The sequence below is a fragment of the Mytilus galloprovincialis genome, chromosome 1 (assembly GCF_965363235.1).
Source record: "Mytilus galloprovincialis chromosome 1, xbMytGall1.hap1.1, whole genome shotgun sequence".
NCBI lineage: Eukaryota > Metazoa > Mollusca > Bivalvia > Mytilida > Mytilidae > Mytilus > Mytilus galloprovincialis.
This window is the reverse complement of record NC_134838.1, coordinates 94,074,312-94,091,808: the sequence shown is the minus strand read 5'-3', so window position 1 is coordinate 94,091,808 and position 17,497 is coordinate 94,074,312. Positions and strand designations below refer to the sequence as shown.

The 17,497-nt window shown below is 30.3% G+C and overlaps 1 protein-coding gene across 1 annotated transcript in view; it reads left to right on the top strand.

The window, feature by feature from the left end:
* The window catches only part of LOC143045332 (dynamin-1-like protein), a 31,128-nt gene extending 14,495 nt beyond the window's left edge, over positions 1-16,633 (top strand). The window contains exons 7-16 of the mRNA XM_076217773.1: positions 264-377; positions 951-1,042; positions 4,134-4,254; positions 4,960-5,106; positions 5,613-5,705; positions 6,616-6,786; positions 8,873-9,046; positions 9,682-9,742; positions 10,410-10,621; positions 13,975-16,633. Of these exons, the coding sequence (XP_076073888.1) occupies positions 264-377; positions 951-1,042; positions 4,134-4,254; positions 4,960-5,106; positions 5,613-5,705; positions 6,616-6,786; positions 8,873-9,046; positions 9,682-9,742; positions 10,410-10,621; positions 13,975-14,031 (1,242 nt within the window). The 3' untranslated portion in view covers positions 14,032-16,633. The remainder of the gene's footprint in view (positions 1-263; positions 378-950; positions 1,043-4,133; positions 4,255-4,959; positions 5,107-5,612; positions 5,706-6,615; positions 6,787-8,872; positions 9,047-9,681; positions 9,743-10,409; positions 10,622-13,974) is intronic.
* Positions 16,634-17,497: the final 864 nt, after the last annotated feature.

Below are 17,497 nucleotides of genomic sequence, written 5' to 3'. Positions count from 1 at the left end.
TTGAAAGGTGTGAGATAAATTTAGAATTGAATCAAAGAGTGACTTTGGAATAGCCTTATCTTGTCATAGTTCTTTTAAGTTTTGCTAAAATGTTATTACACATAAAAATAATGCATATTCTTAATAACATTTTACTGTTCCTGAAACAGGATTAATACAATGTTTATTTTGAAAACTAAAGTAAAACATTGATGAATATGTATATTACAGCTCAATGTTATTAATCTTGACCAAAATATTTAATTTATTTCCTTTTATTACAGTTATTGATGCATCACATTAGGGACTGTTTACCTGAATTGAAGACAAGAGTTAATGTGATGATTGCCCAGTTCCAGTCACTACTTAATTCATTTGGTGTACCCGTTGATGATAAAGTAAGTCTTCCTGTAATGTAAGAATTTAGTATTCATAAAGATTATAAAGAATTGTTAAGTGTGCACATGGAAATCAGATTTTGAACAACAAAATATCTATCAACACTGTGACTGTCAATATAGGTGTCATCTGTTCAGTTATTAATGTAAGTCTTGACAGTATATTTAGAAAACTTGAGAATCTCTCTGAAGAATGGTAACCTGTCAAAGATCAAACAGGTCATGTGTTGTACATTTATAGCATACATTAATAAATCTGATGTGAGGATTTGAAATTAAAAATTCAAAGTTTGTAAAGGAAGAGTTTAATTAATATCTTTAAGTGCTATGGTGTTGTACACAAAAGTATTTGAATGAAATAAAGCATGGAATATAGTAAATATATGACAAGTTTTTATAGATTATACAGAAAGTAATTTAAATGCAGGATGACCAGCTATGAACAGCTGCCAGTTTTTAGACTAAATTTCAGTTCAAGTCGGGTAATATTGATCATTTCAATTTATGATTTATATTTCAAATGAACATGTAAAAAAATAAGGGGAAAAATAATTGTAAGTTGATATTTTTCAGAGTCAGTTATTACTACAGATTATCACCAGATTTGCAGCAGCTTACTGTAATACCATAGAGGGAACTGCTAAAAATATTGAAACCACAGAATTGTAAGTGATCTGTCAACACAAGAGCTAGATCTGTATATTAATTGTGTCTGTTGTAATCATTGATGCTTTTTAAGATGAGTTGACAAATTTTCAGAGAAGTAAACTGTTGACATGATAATGAACATTTATATATATAAAAAAAATAATAATAATCCAGACAAAAACATTGTTTCTAATTTTTTTATGGTAAGGCGTATTAACAAAATCTTATTACAGTAGACTCCACCTAATCGGATATCGGTTAATCGAATATATCGGCTATTGTAATATTATTTCAAAACACCGAACCATTCCCTATACATTTTAGTCAAAATACATCGGATAATCGAATATCGGTTATTAGAATATATCGGCTAATTGGATAGGAATATTCATGGAAAATGTGTGAAAACCATGTACAATCGAATATTTTGAAATAATTTCATATTTTTTTTTACAGGAAATGAAGCCGGAAGTTACGCCATTACGAAGTTTAAGAAAACTTCAGAACAGAAATGTTTCATTTTATTAATAAAAACGATCTATCATAGTCAAATAAAACATATTTTTTCTTATTGTCTTGTTTATTTTATGAATTTGATATTATATTCTGCCGAAGATGTGTTTGTTATGTGTTTAGTGATCGTTATCATTTACTTCACAAACAATGACACGAGTCGACAGAAATGATAAACTGTGCGTGATGTTCATCAATGTTTATTAAATGTGAATGAAATGTACCTCTTTCTCAACAATATATATAAAAGTCCCGTGTAAAAACAAGGAATCGTATGTCAATAGCATGTCCCAGGTGAAATAGAATTGTGTAACTTGTACACACGTACGCCATTTTCCTAATTTACTTAATATTCAGCCTTTTATTTTAAACCACGACAGATAAGATAGAAAAGCAAATGAATTTTACTCATTTTGATGCACAATTTTATACATGTAATCATAAAAATAGTTGTATTACTGGAAATTGGAAATGTGTTTCATAAATAATAAACTGTAGGAAATTAGATCCGAGTACGATTACAGTTAGAAGTTTATATAGACAGCATGATTTACAGTGAAAATATAATTTTGTGAACTTTATCCATTTACGTATAAAATCTTTAAATTATTTTACAGTTAGATTAAAAAAATAAAGAGAAAGAGTGTTTTAAATTAAAATTAAAAATATATCATCATGTTGATTAAAATATAATTAGAGCTCGTTAACATCGTAATTAAAATCCTAATTACTCATTAAAAGATCTAAAGAAAGCGACCTGTTTGATCCTTATATGAAATATTTCTCAGCTTGATAATTATGCAAAGCTGTGAATTTTTTATAAGCTTGGTGTACTCAATGATTTGTCTTAAATAGTAGTTCTTGTCTGATTGTTGTTATTCTAAAAAGTGTAGTCTAACTATGAGTATCGCCAAACGTAAACGCAATGACCTCTCACTTGGCGACAAGTTTGAGGTAGTCAAGGTACTTGACAAAGGGCAAAAACAAACAGAGATATGCAAATTGCTAAACATATCCCAGGCCCAGGTATCCAGAATAAAGGGCAAGAAAGACGAAATACGTCAATCAATAGAGTCCAACTCTAACACAAAACGCAAAAGGGTAGTCAGTGGCAAAGATGCTGAGGTTGAGAAAGCTCTTCTAGAGTGGTTTAAGAATGCTAGAGAGGGAGATATACAACTGTCGGGCCCAATACTACAAGAGAAAGCCAAAGAACTTGCAACACAGCTTGGCAAAGATGAATTTGTCGCCACCAATGGTTGGCTTGAAAGGTGGAAGGGCCGCAACAACATAGTCTACAAGAAATGCCATGGGGAGAAAAAAGACGCTGACACTGAAGCAGCAGATGCCTGGATTACAAATGTCCTTCCAGAAATACTCATGAACTACAACCCTGATGATATATACAACGCTGATGAGACTGGCCTCTACTACCGAGCAATACCAGATGGTACACTTACTGAGAAATTTCATGATGTTGCAGGCAGCAAAAAGTCAAAAGATCGTATCACCGTCATGGTTGCAGCTAACATGACCGGCACTGATAAAAGACCTCTACTTGTCATTGGCAAAAGTCAACAGCCCCGCTGTTTCAGAGGTGTACAACATCTACCAGTCACTTACAAAGCCAACAAATATGCCTGGATGACTTCCGAATTCTTCAAAGAATGGATAAAGGCATTTAATAGTGACATGAAGAGGCAACGTCGTCATGTCCTATTACTGGTTGACAACTGCAGTGCTCATCCTGAGTCAGCTGGTGCTGGTCTCCAACATGTACAAGATTTAAAAAAATGTAAAATAAGACATTGCACTAATAAATCATCCATCTAAATATTTTGTTGTTTTCAATTATTCAAATATTTATTTTTACCAAAGCATAAACCATTTTGGTTGTTTTATTGACAAATATACCAGGTTTAGTAAATTATAAAGATGTAAGCAAATTACAAAAATAAAATATTTTATACAAGGTTTTCAGAAAATAAACATGGCATGCTATGTTTTATGTTTTGATTTTTCAAAGTTCTCATCTCAATTTAAAACATCTCTCAATATTACAAAAATGACTATACAATGAGAAACTGAATTGAACCTCTTAACATGATTTGCCTTCTTCAGTGGATATTTTAAGATTCTGAAGTTTTGAAAATGATAACAAATAAAAATGTGGGCAGTTCTATATTTGGACTTACAGTATTGTAATAGTTATGCTTAGTTATAGATTAGTTATTAGGAATCTGTGTTTTCTTACAGTTATCCAACAAACAAACATCAGTCAATAATCAGTATCGTTTTATGTTTTTGTTGAAATGATGAACCAAACTTGCATTAAGTTTTCCTGATTTTCAAAGATGGTATTAAATGAATTTATTCAATAGAACTCAATATTTTATTCAATAGAACTCAATATTTTATTCAATAGAACTCAATATATATAAAAAATGAACACCAGTGGTCTTGGAATGGTCAAAAACATAATGAAACAAATGCATATCTGATAGTTCATAACCATATAGGTTTTAGTCTAATTTTCCATTGTTTGAGTTTTTAGAAGGGAAATAAAATAATTGATCTTGTTTTGGTTATTTTCAGATGTGGAGGAGCAAGGATCTGTTACATCTTTCATGAAACTTTTGGTAGAACATTAGAATCAGTAGATCCCATAGGGGGCCTCACAACTTTTGATATTCTAACAGCTATAAGGAATGCAACAGTAAGTAAAACATAGTTCTTAAGGCTATGTTATCTAAGACTGATAAAGGCAACTTAGAAATTTTAAATGTCTATTTAAATAATAATTCAAGTATGTTTTTCTGTTAATGCAGTAGGACTATGATCTGCTTTTAAAAACTACAAGTAAATGGAAGATAAACAAAACGTTGCTTTTTTGACAGTAATTTTCTGTCACAATATTTAGTAGGTGCTTATTTATTTATCACATAGTTTATTGATTGATTGTTGGTTGCTTAAAGTCCAGTGGCAAATATTTCATGCATATTCAGGACGAGAACAAGTTCACAATGAATACAATAGGTAGGTTGATACGATAGATGCCATCTGGGATGATGGTCGGGGAAATTTGGACTGCCACTGAAAAATGAGGGTATATTGGATTGGGACTGAAATTTTGCCTGGCAACCGGCCACCTACAGACCCCTCAAAGAGTTGTTGAAAGGTTTCTTAACGTGCAAAGAGCGTGGCGCTCTCTTTACACGAGGCATCGGATTTAACGTCCCCCTTCTGACCAGACTAGACTGCGAACTTGATTTATCCCGCACAGCCGAACAGACGCCCCACTTCGGCAAGCGTTTTACTGCCGGTCGGGAGAAGACCAAGTGACCATATTTCTATACCCCAGTCACCCTTAGACATAGTTTATTACTTACCATGGATTCAGATTTTTTTTTTTTTTTAATAGGGACCAAGACCTGCATTGTTTGTGCCTGAAATATCGTTTGAACTGTTAGTAAAGCGACAAATGAAACGATTAGAAGAGCCAAGTTTACGTTGTATAGAATTAGTTCATGAAGAAATGCAGAGAATTATTCAACATTGTGGAACACAGGTATAGATTTTTTTAATAAAAATAGATATTCTAATATTGATGTTTCAAATAGCAAATAGTTTTCAGTGTATTTACAAAGTAATGTACAATTTTTTGTGCCTTAGATAAATACACCACACATCCATTCTTTTCTGTTTTATCTTTTTTATAAAATATACATGTAATTTGATCTAAATGATTTGTGGGTTGTTTTTTTCTGGCTAAACTGCAAATGTTTAAATCAATCTCTGACTGCAAAGAGTAAACCCTTATTTTCAAAGCTAATTTAAATTGATGATTTGAATATGTACAAATGCAATGATAAAAACATCGCAATAATTTCTGAATTTACAGTATTTCAATGTCTAGTCATGATGTCCAGAACTTTTTGAAAGGTGGCTGGCTATTTACTTGGCATTATGTTATTTTACAAAGCAAAAATTGACTGAAAGTAAGTTTTAGACTTTTACTCAATACTTATTATCCTAGATAATTAATTGAAATTTTGTATATATTTTTGTTTACAGCAAGAGATGCTCCGATTTCCAAAGTTACATGAGAAAATTGTAGATGTAGTCACAAATTTGTTACGAAGAAGGTTACCTCCAACTAACACAATGGTAAGATTTACAAAGTCGAACAATATGACATTCCTTTGACAATTGGTATGCTGTTGGGATAGAAAGCAACATTCCATATCAGTCATGCTCTTATTTCAAACTTAAAATGTGTACTCAAATATTAAGGTTTGTATTGTCTGTTTATGGAATAATGTTTCTCTTATGATAGAACTTCAACATTTTGTAATATGAAACTTCATCAATATATTTGCATGTCAGCTTCTAAAAATAGTAGACAAACCCCTCATTCATACCCTGGTGACTAAGTCTAACATAAGTTTTAATTTGTTTGTTTTCTGGCTGCCTGTTAATCATATCTAATATATGGTATGGTCTATTAATGGGTCATTTTGTTGTTCCCTTTAGCTGTTTTGATAAGTACAATTTTTATATTGTAAGAAAGTCATCATATTCCTTATAAGCCACCTAAGTGATCTTCTGATAGCATGTTCATCTAGAATACAGGAAATTATGACATTTATCCCTTAACAACTTCTGCCAAAGTCTTTAAAATTAATACTTGATGCTTCTGCACAAGAAAGATCAAAGACTGAGATTTAGAATATTAGGATGAGATGAAATAGCTTCTTGGTGATGGTCAACACATTTAAGATTCAGTTTAGCATGTCAGTAAAGTACAGAGCAGGATCATATTTATATACATCTACATAGTCTCAATATATTTGAAAGGTTAGCAGATTGATGTCAAATATTCATCTATTCTACAACATATTTATAATTAGATGCTTTAGTGAGTAAATATTACAGTGAAATTGAAAGATTAATCATGTAAAATAAAAAAAGGAAATGAAAAGTTTATAATATATCGACACCTGTATTATGGAAACTGTTTTTGAAAAATATTAAGAAAATAGTAACAACTTTAAAAATGTTTATTTCCATTTACCAGGTAGAAAATTTAATGTCCATTGAGTTAGCATATATAAATACCAAACATCCAGACTTCACAGAAGCACACTTAATACACAAAGCTTTGTCGGAAGGTAATAGTTTAGGTCATTCCTTTGACCATCACAGATCTATCGAACAACATAAAGTACAAGAGTCTAGACCAAAGCAGGTGAGTAGAAATAATGTGACCTGAGGTAATACATGTATAGAAGGTAACTTATTAGATGGACATTTGATTATGCAGATCAGTTGCAGTGTTCTCCCCAGAAATTTTGGATAGCATCACATTTTGCGTTAAAAAAATAACTGTATTTTTTTTTAATGTCATTTGTCGCGTCGCGTTGATGCTCTATTTCCTTTATATGTTTTAGTTTATATTGTTCAATTCATAACTGAGAATACAATTAAACTATAACAACAAAAACAGTTGTTTCAGTTTATGTTTTCTTTATTCATTTATAGTTACAGAATTATTTTTTTCCTCTTGTGCCAAATAAAAATAAATATGTGCTTTCAGTTACCCAACACATAAGTCAAATGAATGAATGGTTCATTATAGTGCAACCTGTATATATACAAAACTAAATATCTATTACACAAAATTAACTATTTTTTTTATATTATATTAAGTAAAGATAAAGTAGCAAAAGTAGCAAAAAAAATATCAATTTAAAAACTTTTTTTATCATGTTTATGAAATTCATTGTTTCATGGCACACAATGAATTAGTCCTTGTTGTTTCTTATCTTTACATCAAAATGATATGTATTTTTAACAAAGTTATCTAACAAATAGTCTATTAATGCGTAGTTTTCTCTATTGGAATATTTTTTCTGTCTACTGTCCGTCTGTTGTCATTATCGTGAAAATGCGGATTTTTGTCATATTTGGTTCGGTTCCGATCCGTAGTTTACACAAAAATGTGCAATGGCGGCCGTAGAAAAATTTACGAAAATGAGTCCGAGAATAAACATTGTTTGACAAGAGATTGTGAATGAATAAGACGCTTTTAATGCATTAAACATAAACTTAAGCCAATTATGATCACTTTTTAAAGAAGTATAAAACTTATTTTAGCTCAAAACCAAAATTCTCGCTCTCGTATTACCGGAAGAGAAAGAAAGTATTTTTGGAGAGTTGCACAAATAAACGACCTTTTAAAAAAAAAAATCGTTTTAATCTTTGAAATTTCGTAATACAAAACATAGATTTCGAATTGTTTTTGTGATTGCATTTTTCCATGTCGAAATTGGTGATTGCAGACATGTGGTATTAGTCATGTCACGAGTGTCAGCTTGGGATATTCGCATCCAAACAGTTATCACCCTGAGGGCAATTAACACCTGGCTATTTAATCTCTTAATTGCCTTTAGTGTCCGACTTAAAGGGATTACAATTAAAGGTGATATAATTTTTATGATCATAATCGATAATAGATGAAAGTTCAAAATTGAGGACAAGTAAAATAGCATCTTCAAAATAATTATAGCGTCGCGGTAATAATTATAGCGTCGCGGGAATTATTATAGCATCACGGTGAAAAAATATAGGGTCGCGGTACCGCGACGCTAAAACGGCCTGGGGAGAACACTGAGTTGCAGCCATCATGGCATGTGAGTTGAAACAGTCTACAAACACATTTCTAGACAATTAAAGATGCTCTATAGGGCACAGTAGTTTCAAGAAATTTAAAACAATGATAATTGCTGATTTATAACAGAAGGATTTTTAAAGACTTAGATTAAAAGAAAATGATGATATATGTAAAGGAAGTAATGGATTATCAAAATTATTGGACATATGTATTATAACAGAAAACTACACTTATTGGCTAAAAATGATACCATGAAAAGCATTACAGTTATTTAACAGAGGTATACATATTATTTATTTCTATTTATTCAGAATGAAATTCTATCAGTCTTTTTGTCTATCTGAAACAAAAGCAACTGGGTCATAACTCTTTTTTTTTAACAACTAAAAATTATGTTTGGACTGAGATAAAATTATATGAATTTTAGATATAAAAAAAAATTCTTGTACAGCCCAAAATGATTTGCACATCAGCACACTACATTTAATATGGATTTTCTTCTTTTTTTGAAATAACTGATTTGTTCTATCCAATAAGTATTACTGTTTTTTTTTACTTATCAGTTGCCTAGAAATTTGTCAAACTGATGCATGTATACTGTTGACAGTTGAAGGGTACATTATCATGATATTTTCTCAATAAAATGGTCCAACTTTTTCAGAGTGCACATGAAGCCGTATCAACCAAAGGATGGAAGTTAGGTAGTTTAATGTCCGGTGGAAGATCTGAGGCTGATAGTACCTCAGAACAGGGATCCAGAGCAGGAAGTGCTTCCAGTAGTTTAGTCGGTTCACCTGCACATTCTAGGAAGGGTATTAATTTACTTGATAATGTGGTAAGCTTTCATATCTGAAATCTACTTTAAGGAGGTTCGCTACTCAGTTTCAAAATAACAAGCTTTTAATAACATTAGTATATGTTGATAGGTGATTATTAAAGGAATCAAAAGAGGAGAAAAAAACATAGGTCAATATTCTTGTTTCCAGATATGAGCCATTGAAATTAGGGCAGGAAAATGTTCTCTCTTGACTTTTTATAGCTTTATCATTGACAAGTTTAAGTGCACATTAACTTTTATATAAGACTTTAACAGATGGCTTATAATTATACTTGTAAAAGATTTAGAAAAAAAAATTTAGGGTCAATGGGCAAAATTTTTTAAGGCATTCAAATGGATAAAACCAGAGGATTCCGAAAATCTGACACAAATTCCAAAACATGACAAGCGAACATCCTTAAGGAATCTTTTCAAATCTGTTGTTATCTAGAAAATAAAAGTACACCAGCCACCAACTAATCAAAAGCCATGATACTTGTATATGGTGTAATTGTAAGTGAAAATTGTTAATCTGGCAGTAAATTTATGTGCCTAAGAAATGACAATGTTTACATCCATGACAAAAAACAATACTGTCGTTAATAAATAAAAATGAATGTGACACAAATCATTTATCATGTTTTTTGTTGTAGCCAAGTCAACAAAATACAAGAAAACTTTCCCAAAGAGAACAGAGAGACTGTGATGTAATAGGTAAGGTTATTAAAAAGATTATAAGATAAGTTCCAAAAATTTTGAGACCGAACTAAATAACAAAATGAGTAGGTGTTATAAGATCCTGAAATTGCATTTTTAACTAGTTAAAAATTTCAAATGAAGGATTAATTGACTAGTATCACAATGAATCATAGCTAATACAATGAATAAATATGAAATATGTCTATTTGTTGAAAATTAACATACTAGCATTCTTTTCATGACGTCACAAATAACACACATTTTGATTTCCATGAAAAATCAACAAAAACAAGGAAATATCAATTAATTTTTTTGAACTAGAAACATACAGTGCATGTGTTGACAAAAAAGATTTTTAACATAGTATTTGTGATGATATTTTACATAAATGACTTGAATATTTAGTTTGACGAAGCCAGTTCTCTACATGCCTAGGCCTGATTTTAGTTGAAATTTAGATTATTTTGTCAAACTTCATCAAAATCTTGACCCTATTTGGGTTGTTAATTTTAATGCTTTATAAGAAAAGCTGTACAAAAATAGTTCTATATCACATTCTTATGGACCTAATATTCAAATATGATCCTAACCAAACTTACTGCTTTGAGTGCCATCATGGTGCTAGCTTATACAAGTTTTAATATAACAAATTATACTTATCTATTTGATTGTTATTTTTCAGAGAGATTAATAAACAGTTATTTCCTAATAGTCAAAAAGAATATACAAGATAATGTACCAAAAGCTATAATGCATTTCTTGGTAAACCATGTGAAAGACAATTTACAAAGTGAATTAGTGAGTCAATTATACAAGAAAGAAGAAATAGATTATTTATTAGAGGAATCAGAACACATGGCTGCTAGGAGAAAAGAGGCACAAGAAATGACACAGGTAAATTTACAATTACTGAGGAGGAAATATATGCATTGTATATCTATTAGAAAGAGTCAATTTAAACTCGGATGATTTTTAATTCCGTCTCGTTTATTTAGAGTTATTGGCCTTTAGCATATTGTTATATCCTTATATGTTTATGTACATGTGGGTAGAATGTTCCATTGAATCATTATACGACTGCAAAAATTGAAAATTTTTTGGTCGTAAATTGGTATCACGTTGGCGTCTTCGTCTGTGTCGTCGTCGTCCGAATACTTTTAGTTTTCGCACTCTAACTTTAGTAAAAGTGAATAGAAATTTATGAAATTTTAACACAAGGTTTATGACCACAAAAGGAAGGTTGGGATTGATTTTCGGAGTTTTAGTCCGAACATTTTAGAAATTAGGGGCCAAAAAAGGGCCCAAATAAGCATTTTCTTGGTTTTCGCACTATAACTTTAGTTTAAGTAAATAGAAATCTATAAAATGTTGACTCAAGGTTTATGACCACAAAAGGAAGGTAGAGATTGATTTTGGGAGTTTTGGTTCAAACAGTTTAGGAATTAGGGTCCAAAAAAGGGCCCAAATAAGCATTATTCTTGGTTTTCGCACAATAACTTTAGTTTAAGTTAATAGAAATCAATGAAATTTAAACACAAGGTTTATGACCACAAAAGGAAGGTTAGGATTGATTTTGGGAGTTGAGGTCCCAACAGTTTAGGAATAAGGGGCGAAAAAGGGGCCCAAATAAGCATTATTCTTGGTTTTCGCACCATAACTTTAGTATAAGTAAATAGAAATCTATAAACTTTAAACACAAGGTTTATGACCATAAAAGGAAGGTTGGGTTTGATTTTGGGAGTTTTGGTCCTAACAGTTTAGGAATAAGGGGCCCAAAGGGTCCAAAATTGAACTTTGTTTGATATCATCAACAATTGAATAATTGGGGTTCTTTGATATGCCGAATCTAACTGTGTATGTAGATTCTTAATTTTTGGTCCTGTTTTCAAATTGGTCTATATTAAGGTCAAAAGGGTCTAAAATTAAACTTAGTTTGATTTTAACAGAAAATGAATCCTTGGGGTACTTTGATATGCTGAATCTAAAAATGTACTTAGAATTTTTTATTATTGGCCCAGTTTTCAAGTTGGTCCAAATCGGGGTCCAAAATTAAACTTTGTTTGATTTCATCAAACATTAAATAATTGGGGTTCTTTGATATGCCAAATCTAACTGTGTATGTAGATTCTTAATTTTTGGTCCCGTTTTCAAATTGGTCTACATTAAGGTCAAAAGGGTCCAAAATTAAACTTAGTTTGATTAGTTTGATTTTAACAAAAATTGAATTCTTAGGCTTTTTTGATATGCTGAATCTAAACATGTACTTAGATTTTTGATTATGGTTCCAGTTTTCAAGTTGGTTCAAATCAGGATCCAAAATTATTACATTAAGTATTGTGCAATAGCAAGGAATTTTTTAATTGCACAGTATTCAGCAATAGCAAGAAATCTTCAATTGCACAGTATTGTGCAATAGCAAGAAATTTTCAATTGCACAGTATTGCGCAATAGCAAGAAATCTTCAATTGCACAGTATTGTGCAATAGCAATTATTTTCAATTGCACAGTATTGCGCAATAGCAAGAAATATCTAATTGCACAATATTGTGCAATAGCAAGAAATTTTCAATTGGAGTTATCTTTCTTTGTCCAGAATAGTAGTTGAATCAACTTAAATCATTTTTTTATACAATATACAATGTATATTCCCTTTTACTACCAACTGATAAATTAAAACAATCTTTACCATTCAGTGATAACAAGCACTTTATTTTACATTTTATATTTTATGATGTATTTAAATGAGTAGTTATTGTTGCAAACTCTATTAGAAATTTGAATTGAGATCAGTTTTGGAAAAAGGGAAAGGGGGATGTGGAAAAAAAATGGGGGGGGGGATATATTTTTCTCATTTCAGATTTCATAAATAAAAAGAAAATTTCTTCAAACATTTTTTTGAGAGGATTAATATTCAACAGCATAGTGAATTAATCAAGGGCAAAAAAAATATTTTATAGACCACATTCATTCTGTGTCAGAAAACTATGCTGTGTCAACTATTTATTCACAATCCAAATTTAGAGCTGAATCCAGCTTGAATGTTGAGTCCATACTTGCCCCAACCGTTCAGGGTTCAACCTCTGCGGTCGTATAAATCTGTGCCCTGCGGAGCATCTGGTTTAGAATTATGCCCTTTTTCAACTTAGAAATTGTACATATCCAGCACCAAACTTGTCATCACAACTCCAACATTTTGTATCAGCATGGTAGATTGTTAGATCCCATCATGTAGATGTGCATGTTGGTAGAATATACCAGTATACCAGTCCGTATGAAGTTGGTCCTTTTTAAAGAGTTTTTAGAGAAATGCCCTATTAAACTTTAAAAATTTTGGATCGGTTCAGCTCCTCGCAACTCTTCAAATTTGGTTCATTATATCTATATAAAACTTAGTATATTGTAAAATCCTGATTTGTAAATATGCATGTATGTAAGATACATACAGCTGATATAACAGTTTATACTGCAACTACGTGTGTTTATTTCCTAAATATAGTAACACAGCTATATTTTGTATAATGTCAATTTCATGATGGAACACTTTCTCCACAATCAGGGGTCCACTAAGGCATGAAAATAAGTTTGACATTTCTGTTCCAATTTAAAAAAGCTATCAATGTATTGATTTAATTTGCAGTATAAAAACAATATTAGGTCAATGTCATCAAAAATATAAACTTTTTTCTACTTGACGCAAGTTAATAATATAATTTAGTGTTTTAGTAATATATACAATATTAGGTCAATGTCAGGCGCAAATGTACTCGGCGCAAGTTAATAATATACTTTAGTGTTTTAGTAATATATACAATATAAGGTCAATGTCAGGAAAAATATAAACTTTTTTGTATGAGGCTGAGAAACGTTTTGAGCCGAGTACAAAAAAGTTGATATTTTTCCTGACATTGACCTAATATTGTATATATTACTAAAACACTAAAGTATATTATCAAGTTTTTTTTTATATCATTTATAGCATACAGTTCCATTTTTGTATTGGTAAATTGTCAGCTGAACAAACTTACTCTGTGCAATCCATAGACATTAAAATGGAATGAATATCCAGTTCTCATAGATAAAAGAAAAAAACTGTCTTATTGTATAAAATTATTTAAAAATTATAAATGAAACTGTACTTATGGATAGAGTAATGACATGAACACTACTAAAACTATTTGTATTATATTAAAAGTTTTTTGTTGAAATTAGAAAACTTTTAGGAATGACTCATATTTTATTATTTTCAGGCATTACAGAGAGCTAGTCATATAATTGGAGAAATTAGAGAAACTCATCTGTGGTGAATGATGAATATTATATACTAAGCCCCAGACTTTATAAATTAACTTGCAACTAGAATTACAGTGATTACAGATATGGGTCCAGTTATATGTTTATGTTGGAGTCTGAGAAGAGTGTTGTCAATGTATCTGAATGTTGTATTTTCTGGAATAACTAATTTTACATATTTATGATACCAATGGACAGCTGTATTGAAGATAATTTTTTTTTTTTTTTATATTTACAAGCATTGAATCATAGATTTGAGGTTGATGTTCAAATGTGAATTAAGCTAGTAATCTGTTATTTGCAATCTTCTAATCATAGAATGATATTGATGTCAGTAAATATTAAAAACTGTTATCTCCATTTTATTGAACCTAAACATTATAAATGATAACCAAAGACAATGAAAGATGAGGCCAACCCAGTGCATAACACTAAAGTTATTACATTGTGTCATGGAATTGATGCAGTGAACCTGCAAACAATGTCCAACCAATATTTGCATTACAAATCCCATATTGTTTCCGTTTGTTTATCCCAAAGCTTTGTAATTGTGATTAACATTGTTGTGGGTACTAATTTTTATCATTAAGAAATTATTATCTTTCATCTTTTACGAGTGGTGTGATGTGAGGGTAAGCTCGATTTTTGTATGAACTAAACAAGGGAGATAATTCATTAAGGTAATTGTATTTTTACAAAGTTTATTTGTATGTTATATAGACCATCTTTTATTCTCATATCATCTGGCTTTTTCAAATTAATAGAATATATGGTCAGTAACCCCAACTTTTCTTTTCATTATTTCATTTAATACTTTATAATCAACTTTCCTACAAAATGTTGAAAATCCTTATAATTTCTCAAATCATTTAAAGAATGAAAACATCCTAATACAGAGTATGTGAAAATTTAAATAACTCCTGTTTTCCTGTCAAATTTTTATATGCTTAAATCTGAAAAAACAAGCATTTGGACAAAAAAAAAAGAATTCTTCTGGCTTATGGCCCTTAATGATACGCCAATAAACTTGTTTTGTGCTGTAAAATTAAAAGTGCTATTTATGATTGATTTGTTTTTACACATTTGCTATGTAAATTGTACTACTGTATGTAATATGCAAAATCAGTACTATAAGTTTAAAATTATTTTGTGTTGTTTTGAAGATTATTCTTGATTTGTATAACATGAATTTATGACGCTTTTATCACTAAATACAATCCAAACATAAAAAATAATGAATATACCTCTACAATTGTAGCAATAGTATTTGTATCTTCTAAGACCTAAAATGTGTGTCTAGTTATTCAGACATGTTAGATATAGCTAGTAGTTTATAAGACTTAGAATAATCTTCATTTAGACAAAAACTAACAGGTACCTATTATTATAGTGATATTGGTTTTGAAAAAGTAACTGAATTTGGCTACTCAGGTTTCAGTAGTAATATAAAATATTTGTTAGTACTATTGGATATTACAAGTAGTATTGTAAAGTACTAACAACTATAAATATCATCATCATATTTTATGACATTTCATTCATAAAATGCCAAAAAAACATTGTAAGTAAATATTTATGCATTAGATATTCATATAACAGTTGTGTCCATAATAGGTGTCATTTTTTTTACATTAAAGTCGTAGAATAAGGTCAGGGAAATTAAAATAACTACAATACAAAAAAAAAATACATGCACAGTACCCACTGCCTGATTTCATTTCTGAAATGAAAATGAGTAAAAATATTTGTGTATAATAAAAATTTCCATTCGAACTTATTATACAAATATTTATCATAAGTCAGATTGTTTGTTCACCTGTATTTACCTTATACCTTTTAGTATTAAGTTTGCATAATCTAAAATGGAAAACATATTTGCTATATACCATTTGACAATCTATGTGTATTCTTCTTCTTTCCTTTTTGGTTTTTGGTGCATTATTTTATTATTAATCATTATTCAGAACATTGACATTTTCTCTCCTGCTTTTCTTAAGGAGGCAAAGTTGTTTTATGAAATTTCCTAAACTGTTGGTTATACAAAATGTACACGTATTTACACTTGTATGGACATTTGTCCCCATTATGAAATATCACACAAGTTCCCTCAAAATTTGACATCACGATTTAAAAATTTGACGTCACAATTAAAAAGCTATTGTTGCTTGACAGCAGAAGGTTACTCAGAGCAGATTTAAGGTCATTCAGAGACAAATTTCATCTAAATACCGAAAGTGTAAATTTATTTATTAATTATTTTTGATTTTTCAATTTGTCCTTCTAGTCCTATGGAAATTTTTTTATATATTACTTCTGTGATTATCTATGAAAATTGAATTTTTAGTTTATACAGATTCAGTATGCTGGTTTTCAAATTTAAATTGATATGATAATTTCAGATTTGTATTTCTTTTCAAGTTTAACACATTGCTGACACTGCTTTGTGTAATGGAATACTTTCTTACTATAAAAAAGAAATGTATACAAGTTTTTGAATTAATTAAGTATGTTAATTCTGTATATATTCATGTGTTTTTGATGTACAATGTAGATATGTATACACATCTTTTCCAAACCGGTAATGTACATCTAAAAATTAAAAAAAAATAAGATTTATGCTAAAGTGTTTGAGTCATAATTATAACCTTCTGATAACAGATTGAATGAGCATGTAGAAAGAGAGTTTGTAAGAGTTTAATCAATAGATCAACTGTTATACCACTGCCAAGGTCAGGGGGAAGGTGTGGATCCATCTTACTAGTTCAACTTTTCCACATTCTGTGTGTGTCTGTCCCAAGAAAAAAGCCTGTAATTCAGTGGTTGTTGTTTGTTACAGTGTACCAGATTTGTTTTTCATTTATTATTTTGTACATAAATTAGGCCATTAGGTTTTTCTGTTGAATTGTTTTACATTAGTCATTTTGGAATCTTTTAAAGCTGACTATGCGGGATGTGTTTTGCTCATTGTTGAAAGTTATAGTGATCTTTAGTTATTAATTTCTGAGTCTCAAAACAAGAACGCACTCTATAAAACAATAAACAAATAAGAGTGCACACTCTGAAATGTCTTGCTTTCTTTTCTAAACATTGATATTATGTTGATATCCCCTAAATATAAAGCTTTACTTCAACTATCACATCAACTTTACATGATCAAAGAAAATGAGGTCGAGGTCATATAAACCAAACAAGGAAGGTCAAACAAAACCTGTGAGACTGACATGTACATCATAAAATATTTTACTGTTTTGTCTTTAGGGTTAGCAGCTCTGATATATATGAAGTAAACGTCAAACTGTATGGTTGTGCTGTTTCTGCATAACTATAGTAGAATTAGCCCCAACAACAGTATAACAAAAAGAAAAACAGACCAAAACACAAAAAATTAACTATAACCACTGAACCATGAAAATGAGGTCAAGGTCAGATGACACCTGCAAGTTGAACATGTTCACCTTAGTCTTTCAATACCCTGAATAT